We start from the raw sequence: 21,416 nt of genomic DNA on the forward strand, positions 1-21,416 counted from the left end.
TGACTTAAATGCTAATAACAATAACATACCATTAACAATAACAATAATTATGCCTTTTTTTAAAAAAAAACTGATTATTTATTAATTATTATTCATAATTTCCTTAAAAAAAGGTTTCCTACAGCATTAATTTTCCTCATTTTGGCATTGATATGACGTAACATCGCCAAAACAATCGCCAAAAGGGGAGAAAAAAAACCACCTACATACAACATCGATAGCAACCCTGGCGGGAAAGAGAGAAAGAGAGGCAGACGACATGCGTTGGGTCTTTGACTGCGTGCGTGTGCCACCGTGTGAATGTGAGCACGGCCTTAGAAAAAAAAGAAACGGGGAGAAAAGCCGACATCTTTCTTCAACGCTCCTCTCTATCCGACAATGTCGTTAAGTTGAACGTCGTTGAAAAAATTTTCCAATTAATGTGTTCAAGATAACTTTCATCATCGTCGTTGTGTGTCGTTGTTTCAAGTGCGTGAGTGTTGTTTTTGAACGCGAAAAATCAAATACTTGCACGAAGCCTTTAGTGTGAACGAAGGAGACCCTTTTTTTTTTTCTCTCTCTCTCCTTCCCCCCTATCTTAGTGTTTGTTGTTATAACGCCCAAGGGGCAAATATTTATTCAGAGAAGAGTGTAAAAAAAAAAAACATCAACAAAATGGTCAATCATCGGATAGTGCATTGTTGGTTATTGAACGTGATTGTGCCGCTGCTCATCACCGCTGTCGTCGTTGATCGTAGTTCTGCAACTGCAACTCCATCATCACCGAGGAACCACAAAAACGACGGATCTTGTAGCCAAGTCAAACAGGTTTATACCGTCAAGGGTATCGGACCATTACACGACGTACCCGACAATAAGCTAGACGGTGAGTACCCGAAAAATTAATCAAATGATAATTAATAATAACAACGATGTCGATGGGGAATAATCGATCGCCATTGATATATCAGTGTGATTCGTTATTATCGATGAATTTTTCTTTTTTTAATACAATGTGGTCGCCCCCAGTGTGTGTGTGTGCCGAGGAATCCAAATAGAAATTAATCGTGATCGGTTAATTGGATGTAGTACCGATGTTAGGCTTAGCGATGATGAAGCCAGGTGATTTTTTTTTTCCGGATCAGCAGCTGACTGGACTGATCCGACAACACGCAGTGGTCTGATCGCCTCTGATCGTAATAATCAGTTCCCTATTCCCCCCACATCATGCGGGTGGGCCCTTAGGGGCCATGCAAGTATTACACGTATAAGCAGATTTTCAGCCATTTTAACCCCCCCCCTTTCCCCCTATCAGCAAAATTTCGTCAGCAGCTTAGAATATTTCATACCTTGAAAAGGGGGTGGTTGATGACGTAAGCAACCTTCAACCCCCCCTCCCCTACCGGTCATCAAAAGTCAGCAAATCCGAAACTCCTCCCCCCCCCGATGATAATGACCCCTTTGCAATGTAGTAATTTACAATGATGTACGATTAATCAGGCTCTCTCAGTGACTGGCTTTGACCAAATAGCTCCCCCAACCTAGTCATGCCCCCACCCCCCCAGCAGGAAGTTTTGAGTTCTGCAACGAGCCCTCCGCTGACTGGGAATGTCCTGCAGTTCCCATAAGTGTTTTCTACATTTTTCTTAAAATTCTTCCGATTGTTAGTGTTGTTACTGATTATTCGCAGATTTGCTTTAGGGGGCCATTGCCCCCCCCCCATATCCTGCTGCAGGGGCGAGTTTCGGTGCCCCCCCCCATAGTAAATTAATATGAAAAAAAAAGATAGTCGTCCTCCCTTGGCCTGGAGTCTTGTCGGGGGGGGGCATCGATGTATTTTTTTTTTAATACAATGTGGTCGCCCCCAGTGTGTGCGCCGAGGAATCTGGTTCAAAATTAATCGTAATCGGTTAATTGGATGTAGTACCGATATTAGGCTTAGCGATGATGAAGCCAGGTGATTTTTTTTTCGGATCAGCAGCTGACTGGACTGATCCGACAACACGCAGTGGTCTGATCGCCTCGTGACCGTAATAATCAGTTCCCTATCCCCCCCCCCCCCTACACAGCATGCGGGTGGGCCCTTAGTGGTCATTCAAGTATTACACGTATAAGCAGATTTTAAGCCATTTTAACCCCCCCCCCCTTCCCCTGTCAGCAAAATTTCTTCAGCAGCATAGAATATTTCATATCTTCAAAAACGGGTGGTTGAAGCAACCTTCAACAACACCCCCCCCCCCCGGTCATCAAAAGTCAGCAAATCCGAAACCCCTCCCCCCCCCAATGCTGACGTAATACTTGAATGACCCCTTTGCAATGTAGTAATTTACAATGTAGTACGATTAATCGGGCTCTCTCAGTGACTGGCTTTGACGAAATAGCCCCCCCTAACCTAGTCATGGCACCCCCGAAGCAGGAAGTTTTGCGTTCTGCAACGAGCCCACCACTGACTGGGAATGTTCTGCAGTTCCCAAGTTCCCATAAGTGTTTTCTATATTTTTCTTAAAATTCTCCCCCCCCCCCCCACCATATCCTGCTGCAGGGGCGAGTTTCGGTGCGCCCCCCATAGTAAATTAATATGAAAAAAAAGGTGGTCGTTGTCCCCTAGCCTGGAGTCTTGTGGGGGGGGGGGCATCGATGTATTTTTTTTTTCATATGTACAAAAAGTGGGAACAGAGGCCTCCCCCCGCAGAGGAATCTGATTCAAAATTAATCGTGATCGGTTAATTGGATGTAGTATCGATGTTAGGCTTAGCGATGATGAAGCCAGATTTTTTTTCTTCTCGGATCAGCTTCTGACTGGGCTGATCAGACAAACGCGCTGCGGTCTGACCGCCTTGTGATCGTAATAATCAGTTCTTTATTCCCCCTCCCCTTCATTCATCCATGCCGAGCTCAGCTCCGGTCTATCGCCACAGGTAAACTGAGTTGTTGCGGAAGTATGTGTGTCCTGCCCCCCTCCCCCCAAATCCCGTGGGTCCCCGAAAGTATACATTAAGCATAATACTCGGCTGCTTCACGACAAATATATGGCCCGCATAAGGGCCAGGCATCCCCTTAAAATTTTTATTCTGGTTCTGCTTCACGACATTTGGCCAGTCTTGGTCCAGCCTTTATCCCGCGTGGTCGTGGCTCCCACATCCTGCTGAAGGCAGGGCCGTCTTAAGAGTACCAGGGGGGGGGGGGGCAAGTGATCTTTCTGAGGCCCTACCAAGCAAATTCTTGGAAATTTCAACCGGATCTCATTTTTGTGAGGCCCCTTTTCTCTTGAGGCCCCCTTGCACGGGCTGTAGTGGCATCTAGGCTGCGAGTTTTGGTTAGCCCCTCCACAGTAATTCTATAGTGTGAAAAAAGTATAGAAATCCCGGCTGGAGTCAGCCCTATTCTTGTGGGGGGAGGGGGGGGGCGCGGCATCGATGTTTTTCCCCACGAGTGCACGTATGTGATCAGGATCCCCAGGGGAGGAATCACATTTAAGATTAATCGTGATCGGTCGATTGGATGATGTCCAGGGCCCACAAATTTCCAGGATCTCGAAATAGGCTGCTTTTGTATTATAAGCACGGGCTGAAAAGGAAACCCTTTCGGCTTCAAACACTAAAAATCAGGTGCTTGGGAAATTCATATTTGCCCGGGCTGGAAATCGTGGGAAACGACTTTTTTTCCTTCACCACTAATTCCCCAAAACTGCTGCCCTGGGCTATAGCCCGCTTCCATGACCCCCACAAGGGATGGGCTGACAAGGCTCCAGCCCTGGAGCCCGGGATGATTTTCATCATTTTTTGTTTTTCACGGTATAAATTCATAATGGGGCCCGTAAAAGTTCCCAGCCTACGGCCCTGCCCGCTTCCCTCCGCCCATTAAATCCATGTAAATTTCCAGGTGTCTAAGTCACTTTTTTGGTCACTCACATGCTTGCACACTTTTTGGTCACTCTTTTGATCATTCACATGCCTGCCCTACTGTTTTGGTCACACATGCTTGCATGCGCTCTAGGTCCCCCCTTTTGGTCACTCATTGACCTGGTCCCTTTGTTTTCTTGGAGATGACTTTTGATAGCACCCAATGCTCAGAAAATATCTAGTTCACTCTTTTGGTCGCTCACTGATCCCTTGCTCTCTAGAATGTTCTTGGTCACCGTCATGGTCACTTATACACTCTAGGTCACCCTTTTGGTTGCTCACTGGTCTGATCTGCTCGAAAGGTTATTATTAAAAGGTTAATTGTTTTGGTCACTCCCACGTTAATGGGAGTGAATGACTAGTCATTTCCGTTCTTAAAAATATCTAGGTCACTCACTGACCTGATCTCTTGCTCTCCAGGTAATTATTTTGGTCACTCACGTACTTGAAAACTCTTTAGGTCCCACTTTTGGTTGATCATTGACCTGGTCACTCTTTTGTTCACTCACATGCTTGCAAAATCTCTGGATTATTCGTTTGGTCACTCATTGGCCTAGTCTCCCCTCCCCCCGACTAATGCATAGGCGGGCTTATGGTTTTAGCACCTGGAAAAAAATTTTGCCGTCCCTCCGAACTTGCCGTAATGGTCTATAGCCTCCCCACTCCGTAAATACTCCTGTGGCTTTGACCAGGGCCGTCTTAAGAGCATCACGGTCCCCCCGGGCCAAGTGGTTTTTCTGAGGCCCTACCTTGCAAATTCTAGAAAATTTCAACCGGATCTCATTTTTGTGAGGCCCCTCTTCTCCTGAGGGCCCCGGGTGGGCCCATGCGTTAAGACTGCACTGGCTTTGACTAAATGGGGCCTCTTCGTAAACTAGGTTCGTGTTTGAAGCCTTCCCACTGGATCCAAGGCCTTAGTCTAGTGTTTCCAAACTTTTGTGATATCATGGGCAAAGGGCACCAAATTTGCAGCACCATAAGCCGATATCTTCGGTGCGACCCCAGGCCCGGTTTTTTTTTTTCACGGGCCTGTTTTGTGAATTTAAAAAAACAAATGCTAAAAATGATCTCGGGGGCCCTAACAGCCCCTACCCTCGTCGGAGTTATGGGGGGGGGGCTGCCATGGCCGTTGAACAATATAAGATTGAGAAACATAGAACTGACCACACATCTTTGATCCTGTTTCTTTCAGGCCTCTTTTCAACCCTTTGCTCGCGAGCACCACGGTGCTCCTCTGTAGTGCTCGATGCTCGCGAACACTTGATCAATTTTCCAATTAAACACCCTGTGCGAATCGCGGTCCAGCATTGAAATCATCCCGATTTCATGCATTCCGTATGCCAAAGTTGCCTTAAGGGGGTGCTCTTCTTTTTGATGATGGATACAGGCAGTGCTCGTGACTAGATAAAGGTTGGAAGACACCTGTTCTAGTGGTAGGATTCTCGTAATTTCTGCTTTGGTCAGAGCCAACCCTTCATGTCAGTGAGGCCATGATATTAAGCCAGAATTTCCCAAGCGTTGAGTGGACTGTGGGATATCCCCAGATCACTTAAGCGACCCGCGGTGCTGTTCCACGTCACTCGAGTGCTCACGTGGCACATTTCCGGATCACTTTCATGACACTGCGGCACATTCACGGATGATTGTAGTGAGAGGTCATTGAGGTTAGTGGCCCTGGAGATGGGGAGTGAGATGTGTCTGGTCTCTCGCCCCCCCCCCGCGGCACATTCACAGATCACTTATTTGAGTGGTCCGCGACACGGCTTGAAATGATTGAAAAGTGGCCCTCGCTCTCTAAAAGGTTGAGCACCCTTGCCTTAGTGTGACGACACACTCATTGGGAATCGTGGCCCTTTTACCAAGTTGGATGATATAAACTGTTATCCCGCAAAGAATCGGGCCGTCATTCCTGGCCGATCTAACGGTACCGTGGGATGCCGCGGCACACTCTTCGGTGAATCACTGCTCTCTACAAGCTCCTCTAATAAAACCCTGTCGTAAAAAGGCCCAAAAAATAGATAAAAAGCATTACAAAATTATTACATTGAAACCTCGCTACAACGATTCTCGATACAACGATATATCTTCAAATCTTGTTTGGAAATGTCTATATTCTAATGTTAAGCTGCTGCCTCCCTGTATAACGATAATCCCTCTACAACGATATTTTTTTTTCCTTGCGTCCGCTGAGCATCGTTATATCGAGGTTTCTCCGAACTTTTTTTGTTGTTGAAATTATGGTGTTTTGTTGGGCGTATTTTTACACGTGTAAAACATAACGTTGTGTACAAATGACAGCAATAGAATTAAAAGTGCGAATAGAGCAATAGGGGCCGTTCAAGTATTACGTAAGCAAATTCTTAGCCATTTTTGATTCCACTCCCCCTTTGGCAGCGAAATTTCGTCATCAGCTCTGCCCCTCTGAAACTTAACGCATATTGGTGGGATCAGAGACGTACACTGGGGGGGGGGGGGGGCATAGGGGAGCTCTCTCGCGCGCCCCCCTTCCCACGATCAGAAATTTATTTTTTTAATGCAAAATGTATTTTTGTTAATTGAAATTTCGGAAGAAAATACCTTTTATATGTTGTTAAAATCAATTTCTGTTAATTTCAATGTTATTTGAAGGCTCTAAGAACTCAAAATTTATCTTTAATAAATTAATTGCGACCCTCCCTCTAAGTCATATAATGATAAATCACATCAAGTTCCTTGGCCCGCGGGCAAATGCGCAAAATGCCCGCTCGGCCCCCACCAAATATGGCCCTGGGGGTTACTTGATGCGGCCTGCCCTCTTCAAACCTAATTTTATAAAAAGGAACTAAGCGGCACGTTTAAAGATCGTTTAAGTGTCCCGTGGCACAATTCCAGAACATTTATAAGCTTGGCCCGTGGCATATTTTCAGGTCACTTAAATGACCCGAGACACAGTTCCAGAACACTTAAGTGATCCGTGACACATTTAGAGATCCCTTGAGTGACATGTGGCACAGTTCCAGAGCACTTAAGCGGCCCGAACACATTTCGAGATCACTTGGATCCGCGAAACATTGAGGTCACCAAAGTGGCTCTGTAGGGCACTTATCAATAGGGGGGGATGTCACTTCAATTGCACACAAACTATCGAAAGGTTTTTCTTGTTTTTGGCCCACCGAGTAAGATGCCATTAAAAATGTTTCATATTTTCATTTCTTTGGTTGATGACGTAAGCATTATCCAAACCCCCCCCTTGTCATCAGAAGTCAGCAAATGGGAACTCTTCCTCCATCGATGATGACGTAATACTTGAACGGCCACATACGTCTTTAGTTGGATATCATTCATGATATTCAATGTTTTTTTTTTGGTTTTAAATGAAATCTCGGCGATAATCTTATAACATGAAACATCCCTTTTACTTGGACATCACTTGACCTTGGACATCTTTTGTGATCTTATCATGAAAAAGTACAGCACATTGTCCACTGAACACCTGCTATGAATGCAGAGTTGGCTGGATCTAATGAACAGGGTGCTTCTTTTCAAACAGTACCATTGTTAACCTTCAGACATTCAGATAATGGAAGTTTTGGCATATAGAAATGTCCTCTCCACTTGTCAATAAAAGATTCATTGAGACTGGTTATTTGTGGAGATAATAACAGTCAGTGATGGTAACAGGGGCGTAGCCAGAAATTTCGTTCGGGGGGGGGACCACTTTCATTTCAGGGGGGAGTCCCCCCATTTGGATTTGGCCATCTTTTTCCCTTTTTTCGGTCATTTTCTCACATTTCGGGGGGAGACCAGACCCCCAAGTCCCCCCCCCCCCGCTACGCCCTTGGATGGTAACCTTGTCAAGCAAAATTTCCCTCGAAAATTTCCCTTTTGACTAAATTTTTCCCACGCATTCCGAAAAATTTCCCTGCCATCTATCGGTGGAATTATGCAGTCAAGTATTTTACACTAGAAAAGCATATTGTTTTGCATTTATATATCTATATATTTTTTTCAATAAAAATTCTTTTGTTTGACGAACTCTCAAAATTTCCCACAAACGCCATGTGGACCAATTTTCCCCACGAATATGGGAAATTTCCCACGAGTTACCATCACTGATAACAGTGCTCTGAATTGTGATGAATTTTCTTCCAATTTGATCTTCATCTCCACAAATAACCAGTCTCTGGATGAATCTTGTATTGACAAGTGGAGAGGACATTTCTATATGCGTGTGGCCATCTGGTTGGCCTATGCCATTCACGAGCGATTAGCTGATTGTTGACGCCGTTCATGTGTGTACGGTACCTTTCAACATATATATGCGCTCCAAGGTTGAAATATTCTATCTGCTTCCATAGCTTAGATCAGTGTTTCCCAAAGTGGGCAATATTGCCCCCTGGTGGGCGATGGAATGGTCTAAGGGGGCGATAGAACCTACTGATTTAACATAGGATCCTATGGGTTTACTTGAGTTGGGGGGGGGAGCGATGTGAGGAAAACATTTCTGATGAAGGGGGCGATGGAACAAAGTTTGGGAGATTATGGCTTAGATCAGTGGTTCTCCGCGGAGCTCTTGGGGCTCCGCGGCAACTCGAGAAAAATTAAAAAAAAAACCAGTAAAATTTAAAATAATAATTATAAATACTTTTAAATAGTAAAAATAAATCATAACTTTGATGAATAATTAAAAAATTGGCCTACGGGACTCCGCCATAGAATTTTTTTTACTTAAAAGGGCTCCGCGAGTCAAAAGAGGTTGAGAACTAGTCCGGCAATCGAGAGACCGGGGTTCGAGTCCCCGTGGGGGCAGTGATGAATTTTCTTCCTTGTGTGTAATCTTCATCTCGATATTATATATCTTCTAATTTTGAATTCGAAAGAGTCGAATTCAAAATTTTGAATTCGACTCTTTCGTCTACAACAGCGAGTAACTCCCGCTATAAGGAGTTTTTCTTCTTTGTTCCAGCTACTGATGAAGGAACTTCGTATAGTTCCGAAACGCGTATAGCCGTGGTTCTAAACTCCTTATAGCGGGAGTTACTCGTTGTTGTAGACACGAAAGAGTCTAATTCTTCATTCGACTCTTTCGTCTACAACAGCGAGTAACTCCCGCTATAAGGAGTTTTTCTTCTTTGTTCCAGCTACTGATGAAGGAACTTATTGTTCCGAAACGCGTATAGCCGTGGTTCTAAACTCCTTATAGCGGGAGTTACTCGCTGTTGTAGACACGAAAGAGTCTAATTCTTCATTCGACTCTTTCGTCTACAACAGCGAGTAACTCCCCCTATAAGGAGTTTTTCCCCCCACACCCTGGGGGCAAATGAAAGCTTGTGAAGTTATCAAAGTAATGATAGAGTAATTTAACATATCTATAAATCTGATATAATAATGTTAGTAGATAAAGGAACCAAATCCCCGCGCAAAGGGGCCTTAATAACTCTATAATTTTTTAATCGCAAATAACGCATTCTTTACGATTTCTTCCAAAACAAATCTCGTCTATAACGACTGTTTTGCTATCAAATTTTTGCACGAGCTCCATAACATCTATTGTCCGATCGCGTTCTCTACTTGCTTCTGGGAAAGAATCCTGTTATAACGCTTTAATTATGATTCCCTCCGAATAAATGAAAATATCTCGTCTATAACGACCGTTTTGCGATCAACTTCTTGCACAAGCTCCACTAAATATAACGACTGTCCGTCCTATACGTCCGATCGCGTTCTCTGCAAGCGCCTGGAAGAAAAAAAAACCCTTTTATAACGCACATCATCCGCTATCCGTGCCTCGTTCGTAGAATTTCTATTAGTCGTATTCAGTGGAGAAACGCTTCGCTTATAACGGCAAGTTATCGTGAAATGATGGAGCGTGCTGCCTTCGTAGAAAGAAATGAACGTGTCCTCCCGAAGACGGACATGGGAAGTACGGGACACACCTGCTCTCTGGAAGCGGACAATGCCATAGCCTAGTATGAAAGCTAGTAGGAGGCTTTGACAATCCGGTAATCCTATTGATGGTGATTGACAGAAAATTGGTTAATTCCTGGAATAATAATGAGGGGCTCGGCTCTCGTGGGGGGGGGGGGACCCCGGGATCCTTCCCCTCTCGTGGTCTTTGTTTGGTACATGTGTACCAAAGAATAAACGTGCACCGTGAAGCTGATCTCAATCGATATAAAAGTCTGGACTGCGCGTCGCCATTTCTGCCCTCCCTCTCGTGTCGTCTGCTTGTGATATTGTATTAATTTATGTGTTGTGTGTATATCATTCGTGATCGTGTCGGACCCCCTTCCCGACCGACCCGACTGAATCGCTCAGAACGAACATATTCGCTTCGGGTTGTGACGTCATGTGTGGGAAATATGATTTATGCAGTGTTACCGTCTCGGACTTGACTGTTCTGTCCGTAATGTAGGGGTTGAATCGTCCCCCCCCCCCCTTGACGTCAGCGAGAACGTCTTCGGTAAGAAATGCCGGACAGTGCGTTTGTCTGTTATACAGAGGTCCGAAGGAAAAAAGAATATCTCGGAGGCATTGTCTTGAGATTGTTTTCGGTGTTTTGGCCCCGCTACCTTACTTTATTTATGACAGTGACGTCGCTGATTGCTGTAGACGTGGATTTTGGATGATATTTGATTGGCTGAGGTCAATTGTCTAAGACGTTCAGTAGGTACTTACAAAAAATGACTCCGTTAGATGGATATTGATTGCACGTCCCCTCCCTCTCAAGGGGGCCCCCGATAGGGCTCCAGTGCACGTCGATTCTTATTGTTTTTCGCACTATAAATTCACTAGAGATGGGGGAACGCCAGATACCAGCGGGGTGGGGGGGGGGCAGATCCTCATAAGTTCAGACCCTGAGCGACGTTTTGGTGTCCTGCGTGTATAGCAGGAGTCATGAACGTATGGCCCTCGGACAGGAGCTGTTAGAGCTTAACTGCCGCCCGTATGCAAAGCTTCATGTGTTGTTGCGCCCCCTCTTGAAGAAGACCCTTGCGAGAGAAGCTGGCAGTGACCGTTAGGGACCCTAGTAAAGCTACTAAGGGGTCATTCAAGTATTAGGTCAGCATCGAGTGGGGGAGGGGGTTCGGAATTGCTGACTTTTGATGACAAGGGGGGGATAGGGGGGTTTGAAGGTTCCTTACGTCATCAAACACCCCTTTTTGAAGATGTGATCAGCAGCTTAGAATATATTCTAAGCTGCTGACGAAATTTTGCTGACGGGGGGGGGGAAGGGGGTCAACAATGGCTGAAAATCTGCTTACGTATTACTTGAATGGCCCCTAACATAACAGTTTGCCTTTACTAAATGGATGTCCCGCTTTTAAAAGATTGTTCTGTCCGCTTCTTCCCATAGAGAGAGGGACTAAGTCGGCGAGTCACATAGAGTTTGATAGCTGTGAGTCACCCCAAAAAGAGTGATCTAGAGTTTAAAGCCCGTGAGTGACTAGGAAGTGACCTAGAAATCAACGGACCAGGTCACGAGGATGAGAGAAGGGCTGTGAAGGTTTTGTAGCCCACAATCAGCTAGACCATAAATTTGCCTCTGGTGATGTGAATTTTTAGTACAATAAAACCTCTCTTTTTGCGGTCACCGTGGGGGGGGGGGGGAGAATTTTCGTCCGTAAAAGAGGGGTGTGACCGTTAAATGAGGGGGCTTGAAATGAATACTTTTATTATACAAGGGGAAATTATTTGCCCGTTAAGGGAGGGGGGGAGTGACCGCATCTGAAGTGGTGTCCGTTAAGGGTGGGGTTTACCCTTCTTTTGGAGATTTAAAAAAAAATGTATGTGTGTGTGTAACTGTCGCCCCCTTAAAACCTGCCGCCTGGCAGCACCGTACCCGTTGCACCCTCATAAAAAATGTAACGATCTCGGAAGAAAATACCTTTACGTGTTGTCACTATAAATATCCGTTTATTTCAATGCTAATTGGAGGCCAAGAACTCAAAATTCCTTTTTAACAAATTCATTTCGACCCACCCTCTCAGCCATATATGCTAAGCCCGTGGACCAAATGTGGCCCGCCACCTAAAAGCTAATTTTGTGAAAATGAGCTATGCGACACAAATTTACAGATCGCTTAAATGACCTGTGGCACGACTCCAGAGCATTTAAGCGGCCCGTGGCACATTTAGAGATTTTCCCCCTACGTGACACGTGGCACGGTTTTAGAGCACTTACGCGGTCCCCAGTGCAGTTTCACATCACTCAAGTTAGTCGCGGCACAGTTCCAGGGCACTTAAGTGGCCCGCAGCGCAATTTCTAGAGCACGTGAGCAGCCCCGGGGCTCATTTCCAGATTACTTGAAGGGTCCGCGGGACATTTAGAGGCCACTTTAGTGGCTCTGTGTAGGACTTATCGGCCCCCCTCCAGAAAACGATTAGAAACTAAAAATATTAGTGAAGACTAATAATTGAAATATCGAAATAAAAGATGCCAATTTTTGCATCCAAATGGGCTCCCGGAAACTTTTTGGGTCCTGGGCACGTGCCCCGCTTACCCATGCGAGAAACAAGCCCTGCTGCTGCATGTGGGGGCGATGAATGAATGTGAGGTTTGCAAATTGAGGTTGACCAGATTTCGACCAATCTAATTCTCGCCATAAAAAAAAAAAAATGGCCAGATCACATGCTCACCAGAGAAAACTCGAAAACTGGTCGGGACACCGGAACAGTTCCTTCAAACCAGGACGTTTGGTCACAAATCACTTGAATGTATACAGCGTATGGCTATTCAAAAGTTTCCCGTAAACGGCGCGCAAACCCTTCATTAACGGACAAGTTCGCGTCAGTTTATTCGCAAACCTCCCGTTCGCGGACGAACATGTGACTCCAGATTCGTTCTCGGACAACCTCTTTTCCAATTTACCACAGAAAACCTTCAGTTAGCAGGCAAGTCTCACCCATTTTGTGATTTTATACAGGGCGTCCTGTAAGTGTTGATGCGGCCTTTATCTCATCAACCGCCACTCGTAGAGGTATGGTTACAGTTTTAAAATAGAAACGCTCAAATGGGGTTCAAAAATTACCCTGTACTAGTGTTTTGACAGTGAAAATAGTGTCACAAATTAAAAAATTTTAAATTTTTATACGCCCCCCCCCCGTATACAGTGGAACCTACGGTAACGGACTTTTTTTTTCAACCCCCGTAGAGCAAGGATTTCCAATGCATTTTACTGCCAATTGGCAGACAGTTTTCGATCCCAAAAAGGTGTCTGTTATCAAAAGGTCCAACTTCACAAAAAGCATAATTGCGATTTTTTTTTGTAGCCCACGGTATAAGCGGAATCCCGAACGGGGTGGGGAAAATCTCCGCACCTAGGAAATGTTCATGCGGGTCCGGACGTCGTCCGCATGTGTCAAAACCTAAGTGCGGGCTCCGCATCCGCACATAGAAGTTTTGACAATAGGTTTATTCGGGGCTATTCAGACGATGCGGATGCGGAGCGAATTCGTCCGCATCTTTGGGTACTTTTTGAAGGTGATTTTTCACTTAATTTTTTTTAATTATTTGCCATAATGATAAAATGACCATCATAAAACACCATATGATGGTCCCTGCTCATTAATATAATGTACCTACGTACGTCTATCCCTTTGTTTCGTTCTGAGATGGAGATATAGCAACTTTAACTGCCTTTTGTCCATACTTTACAATTTTATACAATAAAACCTGCCAACAACGGCCACTGACGGAACAAAAATGATAAGCCGTTCTGTGCATTACGAATATTTAATTGACTACATACTTTAATAACTTTTAAATTTAATTTAAAAATTTTAATTTTTTTCTTTTTAAATTTTTAAAATTATTTAAAAATATCTGAAATATTATTTTAAATATTTGTTATTTTTTTAAATTTTTAATCTGTTAATTTTTTTAAACTTTAAAAAAAATACTTTTATTAAACAACGTTATCCACGTACGGTGTTCACTCAGGGCCGGATTAAGACGTTTGAAGACCCTAGCGCTTGAATAGTTTTGGTGGTTCCCCCGATACCTACAAGTATATTTTACTCAATATTCAGTCTATAAACTTAAAAAATGAAATTTTATATTTCAGAAATGACTAATCTAAGGATGGGATTTCACTCTAAAAGATTTATGAAAGTTATTTTATAAAACTTGAAAAAAGCAACTAATAAATTTATCGGTTGCATTTGCTCTAATGCAACCGATAAATTTGAAAGTTGAAAAATTCAACCAAAGACGCATCGGTTGCATTCCAGAAAATGCAACCGGTGCACACACACACACACACGCACACACATTTTGCATTCAAAAAATTCAACCAATAAGATAATATTGGTTGAATTTTTCACGTTTTATCAAAGAGCTTTTACAAAACTTTTATAGTGTAATCCCGGCCTAAGGCTGGTATTACACTATAAAACTTGAAAAATGTAATCAATAAACACATCTGTTACATTCGAGCGAACTTAACTGATCGGCCTATCGGTTGCATTTTTCAAGTTTTATAAACTAACTTTTATAAAACTTTTATACTGTAATCCCGGCCTAAGACAGAATTGTGATGTGAATATTTCTAAGCACAGACATTTTGAACGTCCCCACCCCTCCCCTTTTTTTCTACTTGCAAATTCTTTGATATCTCCTGAATTTTTTTTTTAGGAACATATTAGTTTTGGATGTTTTTTGAATTTTTCTTTCATATTTTTCCGGAAAGACGGATTTGTTCTCAAAATCTTTTGAAAATATTTTAAGACATTTTCTCCCATCGACTACTTGTGAGGATCGGAATGAAGATATCTTTATTCCCATATTCTATGTGGCTCTAGACTAAACCACCAAATAATACCTCTAGGCTGCATATGGGCACTGAATCAGGGGTGAAGGAGAAAAACAGTTACAAAAATTGCGAAAAAATAGTTTTTATGCACGAATTTCAACCTCGTCAGTGCTCGTGTGAAAGGGTATGCGGACCCGCATCCGCGTCCGCGTCCGCATCCGCTCCGTGTGAAAGGGGCCTTACCTCCTATGTCGATAATACAACTTTTTCGCTAACTGGGGGAGAGAGGAGACGATCGCCGCCCCCCTGCGGGGCCGGAACTAGAGATAGGGAACTGCACAGGGTGGCTAATTTAGGGGAGGGGGGCGACAATTTTGAAGTTGTGGGGGCGGCAAAAAATTCTAGTTACGGCCCTGCCATTCTATATCCGTATGACTGAGGGCCCTCGAACGGGAAGGGGCGAATCACAGGGTGTGCATAGTGAGCGAGTGGGGGGGGGGAGTAAGTCCGGGCTATATCAATAATACAACTTTTTGGGCCCAGCCGTCTTAAGACATGGGCCTACCCGGGCACGGCCTCAAGAGAAAAGGGGTGCCTCACAAAAATGGGATCTGGTTGAGATTTTCGAAAATTTGCCTGGTAGGGCCTCGGAAAAATCATTTGGCCCGGGGCCCCATAATGCTCTTAAGACGCCCCCCCCCCCCCGACAGTAATCCTCCAAGTGCCGTGGGAACCCCGGAGAATATCGAATTTCTTTTCCGAGCGGACACGAGCAAATGAAACCGAGTCTGTTCGTTACAGCGGGCTGTTTAAAAAGAAAGTTGTGACGAAACAGTGTTCGTGCTAATATCAACGGTGTTGTCCGCTATGTCGAGGTGACATGAACGTTTATGGGGATTGATTCGAGAATTAACCCCGTTGTAAGAGACATGACGAGAAGAGGGCGTTATGAATGCTTTTAAAATAGGTGGGGGGGGGGGGCTGTACACAATTTTCGGCATTGTTACAATGTTTGTAACGACGAACGAATCCTTTGGTTGGCCCAGAACCAAGAACCAAAATGCTGATCCGTCCTCCAGCATGTCAACACTGTCTGAGGCCCCGCGATCGCTGTGCGGGAGTTCCTCTGCTCCTCTCTCTGTCTCCCTTTTTCTGAAATATGTGGATTCTAGCCAAAAGCAAAAATTTGGAAAATTGCCAAATTTCAGTCTTTCTTTTCTGTGGTTTTTTGTGTGCACGTCCTAATATATCAATTTGATGGCCGTTTTTTGACCGCTTAGGACATACATGCTCAACTAATGGCCTACGGGCCGGATGCCTGGCCCTCGGGGTCATCTGATGCGACCCCGGACTTTAATTTTGTAACAAAAAACCACGCGCATTTCCCAAATTATTTAAGTGACCTGCGGTTGAGTTCCACATCACTTGAGTGGCCCGTGACACATTCCCAGATCGCTCACGGGACCCGCGGTGAGGTTCCACATTAGTATCCGCGGCGTGCCCCGCCATCCTGGAGCATGGCCTCAAGCCAGACTTTTCACCCTTTCATAGTGAATTTATAACCTGAAAATACAAAAAAAAATGACGGTAATTGTCCCGGGCCGGAGCCCTGTCCTGTCAGCCCCCATGTTTGTGGGGAGGGCCTTGTCTTCCGCGCCACAGTTCCGGATCACTTAAGTGTCCTGTGGCATTAATTAACATATGACCGCGGCACATTTCTGAATCATTCGAGTTACCCGCTGGGCATGCTTGCAGATCACTTGAGTGACCTGCAGCGTAGTTCCAGGTCACTTAAGTTACGCACGAGACCATTCATTCAAACCGAGTACAACTCCGGTCTATCGCCAGGGGCAATTTACTACCGATTGAGTTGTGCCGGAAGTATGAGTGTGGTGTCCCCCCCCTCAAATCCCCCGGGCCACGAAAGCGATGGTATATTAAGTGTACATTGTACCAGTTGCCGCGCAGCCCTCAAAGTCCAGCCGCCTCTCGAGCCGGTTGCCCAACTGGCATGGTTTTAAGGGGAGCTGCCTCGCGACTGTTGCCTATATAAGGAACAGCTTTTGCTAGAGTCTGATTCGTGCCTTCCCTCGGCTCGTCCTGATTGGAAGTCGGACCCTGGATCGTCTTCCTCTTGAGCGTTGGTTTCCTCCTGGGTGCAGGTGGGCTAGTCGCATCCGTCCGCTTATTATGGAGCCACTCCAAAAAAGCTGACCAGTTCCGTGGGAGTCATTCAAGTATTACGTCACACCGAGGGGGTTTCGGATTTGCTGACTTTTGATGGGAAGGGGGGTTTGAAGGTTGCTTACGTCATCAACCACCCCTTTTTGAAGATATGAAATATTCTAAGCTGTTGTCGAAATTTTGCTGACGGGGGGGGGGGGTTAGCCATTTTTTACCCCCCTCCCCGCCCTTGTCAGCAAAATTTCGTCATCAGTTCTGCCCCTCTGAATCCTAACTCATATTGGTGGGATCAAAGACATACACGGAGGCGGGGGGGGGGGGTCGCATAGGGGGATTCGTGCCCCTCTTCCACGATCAAAAATTTATGTTTTTAATGCAAAATGTAGTTTTGTTAATTGAAATTTCAGAAGAAAATATACCTTTATAATCAATTTCTGTGAATTTCAATGTTATTTGAAGGCTCTAAGAACTCAAAATTTATCTTTAATAAATTCATTGCGACACACCCTCTAAGCCATATAATGATAAATCGCATAAAGACCCTTGGCCCGCGGACCAAATATGGCCCTGGGGGTTATCTGATGCGGCCTGCACTCCTCAACCTAATTTTGTAAAAATAAACTAAGCGGCACATTTTCAGATGAATTAAATAATCCGGGACACAGTTCCAGAACACTTAAGCGATCCTTGACACATTTAGAGATAGATCCGTTGAGGGACATGTGACGTGGTTTTAGAGCATTTAAGTGGCCCCCAGTCCGGTTCTACATCACTCAAGTTACCCGCGGCATATTCGCAGATTATTTAAGTCATCCGCGGCATATAATTATGGATCACTTGAATGATGCGTGGCACAGTTCCAGAGCACTTGGATCCGCGAAACATTTAGAGATCACTAAAGTCCCTCTGTATCAATAGGGGGAAATGTTACTTCAAGTGCCCACAAACTATGGAAAGGTTTTTCTCGTTTTTGGCGCACCGAGTAAGATGCCATTAAAAATATTTCATATTTTCATTAAGGGTGGTTGATGACAAGCATTATCCAACCCCCCCCCTTCCCCTTGTCACCAATAGTCATCAAATCGGAAACTCCCTCCCACCATCGATGCTGACGTAATATTTGAATGACCCCTTATAACAAAATTTCCTTATAAAGGAATTTCAAGTTTTTGCATTGTTCCTATGTAAACTTATCTGGGGGGGGGGGATTATAGAAAAGTGTTCGTTAAAACGAGATTTTTTTTCGCTATAACGGTATTCGTTGAAACGGGATTCGACTGTATATCATTATTAAACAATACGGGCTAAAAACAAAGGACATATGGAAAATGTATTGAGGGAAATAAAAATGTTTCTCAATTCGGATCGAATCCGACCCCCAAAGTAAACGTTGTTCCGATAATAAATTTCGCTCCGAGCATCGTCCGCAAGTCGGATCATTCGTAAGTTGAAATCACGTTAAACTTGGATATTTTCTGTGTCGTTGTCTCTCACTGTCAGCATGTTCATGTGTATGTCCCAAAAGGCAAAACTTACGAGAAGGGGGGGGGGGAGAGAATACTTGATTGCGGTGAAGAATGAAAACTCAAGTGGCCCGCGTCGAAAATGCGGGACATTTATTTAAAAAATAGTCCGGACGACCGAAATTACGGGAATGCCCCGAACAAACGGTCACGTGGTCACTCCCCATGCAATTCCTAATTTTTATCTGTATGGCGTGTTTTCTTCGGCAGCGAAATATTTTGTCACGCAGTGGTGTCGGAGCACCCACGGTATTTTTTCTTTAGCACCGGATGGAGCACCTTCCAGAACTTGTGTGGGCGTGTTCCCTTCCCCCGGCATCTACTTCCCCCCACTCCTCAAATTTAATGTACTTTTCTCATAACTAATCCTTCTATCATGTACAGTCGAATCCCGTTTTAACGAATACCGTTATAGCGCAAAAAATCTCGTTTTAAGAAACACTTTTCTAATCCCCGAGATAAGTTTACATAGGAACAATGAAAAAACTTAGAATTCCTTTATAACGAAGTGAGATTTCTCCGATCCCTTGGAGTTCGTTATAACGGGATTCGACTGTACCGTACGTGGAAGTGAGAGTGAAAATGCAAGTTACTGCACATCTCTTATCTCTCTGTTCCTCCCCACCCTTATTGCTTTTGTTTTTCTTTCTTTAACGTTTGTACAAGGCTACCATATTTATCGCCCATACGTCGATAATGCAGATCATTTAAATTTATGGTCAACGGCTCGTACACTGGGCGGGGGAGTTAGAAGCCAAAGCAGTTTCTTCGCCAATGAAAGAAGCAGTCAATTTTTCCACCCGACCTTCCGAGATTTTGGTGACTTTTTTTGCCGTGATATAGTAGACACATTAACATAAATACAGAAAATTTTGTGTTGTCTTCGGAGGTTTTAATTTAATCACACACGACAGGGCGCCAGATCAATTTCTTTTTTTTTAAGTCGCCACGGTCTTATTAAAACACTTCCGACGCTGCTGTTGTCACGTCGGATCATGCGTGACAAACTACAAATCTTTGGTCTTCGAATTGGCTCCTATGGGCTAAAATAAAAGTTTATTCTTATGTTTTATGATGTACAACACGCTTGTGTTCAGCTAAGTTACACACGTATCCGTGTTCAGCTCATCTATTGTCTTTTGTTTGTTTGCTTCATCCAACATTAAGTCACACATGCTCCCCCCGCCCCTTTACCTTGTTTGTCAGCGTGAAGAAACATGAGAACCAGAAAATCTCGTTCTCTTAAGAACAACCGGTGGCCGTGTTTGTGTGATAATTACGGGGCCCGCGACACGAAACGTTAATGAAATTAATTAGGATAATTGCGGTTGAGACGGAAATATCTCTCGTTCCGAGGGCCGACTCGTTCCATTCATCACCTCCTCCGAATGTTTACATATACATTGTAACAGAGAGGCGGGCGTGTATCGTTCGTTCATTATAACCCAGGAAAACACTCGCACGGCCATGAGTTCGGTTTCGAGCCTTGAAACAATGCGTAGGACTTGGTGACACCGGAGAGAGCGAGAGAAAGAGGTTTGAACCTCTTCAAAGAGTGTTTGGCACACAATAGTTTGCCACGAGTTCCGAACTTAAATTACTGGCAAAAGTTTGTGCTTTCGGCCACAACGAGTTTGGACAGTTGTCGACGGTTAACAGGAGACAGAAACAAACAGCATGGCGTGAAGCTGAGTTTCGCAGGGCAAGGGTCTTCAACCCTTTAGACACACGGCGGGCCAAATTGAAACTTTCCACGAAGCCCGCGGGCCAATTAGTTAGTCCGAGTTCTATTCAGGACCATCTCAACATCATCCCCCCCCCCCCCTCCCAGGCAAAGTGATGATATGGTAGTCCCATACTTAGCTGGAAATAAACAGCCTACATATTTCCTACTTATTTTCAAAATTTATTGTACTATACAAAATATCATAAAGTGGGGTCACTTATGGACATGAGACCCCCGGGCATGACCTCTGACAAGAGTGGGACTGACAGAGCTGCAGCCCGGGGCCTGATATGGTTTCCATCATTTTTTGTTTCTCACACTATGGATTTATTATAGAGGAGGGGTCTGTGAAAAATGTAGCCGGGGGCCTGGGAAAAACCCCATCCTAGGGAACCTGCTGCAAAATGTAGGTGGTGAGGCATGGGTGGGTCCGTGCCATCAGACGGCCCTGGTTTTATGGGTGGTTCTGTTGGATTCTGTAAGTGTATAGTCACTAATATAAAAGCTTTATATTTCTTCACACCTTAATTTTTCTTCTCAGCTCCCTGCAACCCTCCAAACCACCTGTCATGGCCTCTTTCTCCATTTTCTTCCGTGGCCCAATTGAAGTCTCCCGGTACCACCAGGGGGGCCATGTGGCCCCCGGTTGAGAACCACTGGTCTATATCATTCCTTGGAAGATCATGTGACGCATTGAATGTCGGCGCGATTTCCGTTATTTTCTAATGGCATCCATAGTCGTTCTAAGGAGTTTAAAACAATAAATGAAAGAAATAATTTCAGTATTGATATGATTCCAAAATTAATGAAAGAGATAATTCCAGAATTAATGAAACAAAAAATTACAGAATTAATGAGAGAATTTCAGCGTTGATGAAAGTAATTCCAGAATTAATAAAGCAATAATTCCAGAATTAATAAAGAAATAATTCCAAAAGTAATAAAGAAATAATTCCAAAAGTAATAAAGCAATTCCAGAATTAATGAAAGATAATTCCAAAATTAATGCAACAGAGATTATTCCAAAATTAATGCAACAGAGATTATTCCAAAATTAATGCAACAGAGATTATTCCAGAATTAATGCAACAGAGATTATTCCAGAATTAATGAAAGATAATTCCAGAATTAATGAAAGATAATTCCAGAATTAATGAAAGATAATTCCAGAATTAATGAAAGAATTCAACATTAGCGAAAGAAACTAATCCAGAAGTAATGAAAGAAATAATTGCAGAATTGATGAAAAAATTCCAGATTTAATGAAAAATTATTCCAGCATTATTGAAATGAATAAATTCAGAATTAATGAAATAAATAATTTAATCTTTTTCTATCTTTTCTTAGAAGAGTTCTTTTTTTAATCTTTA

General features: G+C 43.9%; 1 protein-coding gene across 1 annotated transcript in view; it reads left to right on the plus strand.

The window, feature by feature from the left end:
* Positions 1–229: 229 nt before the first annotated feature.
* LOC149067765 (glypican-5-like) overlaps positions 230–21,416 on the plus strand; it is a 93,164-nt gene continuing 71,977 nt past the window's right edge. The window contains exon 1 of the mRNA XM_089252007.1: positions 230–865. Within this exon, the coding sequence (XP_089108133.1) occupies positions 655–865 (211 nt within the window). The 5' untranslated portion in view covers positions 230–654. The remainder of the gene's footprint in view (positions 866–21,416) is intronic.

This window comes from Pholcus phalangioides, unplaced genomic scaffold, assembly GCF_987345545.1.
Source record: "Pholcus phalangioides strain wild (caught in Gottingen) unplaced genomic scaffold, Ppha-v1.0 ptg000028l_1, whole genome shotgun sequence".
NCBI lineage: Eukaryota > Metazoa > Arthropoda > Arachnida > Araneae > Pholcidae > Pholcus > Pholcus phalangioides.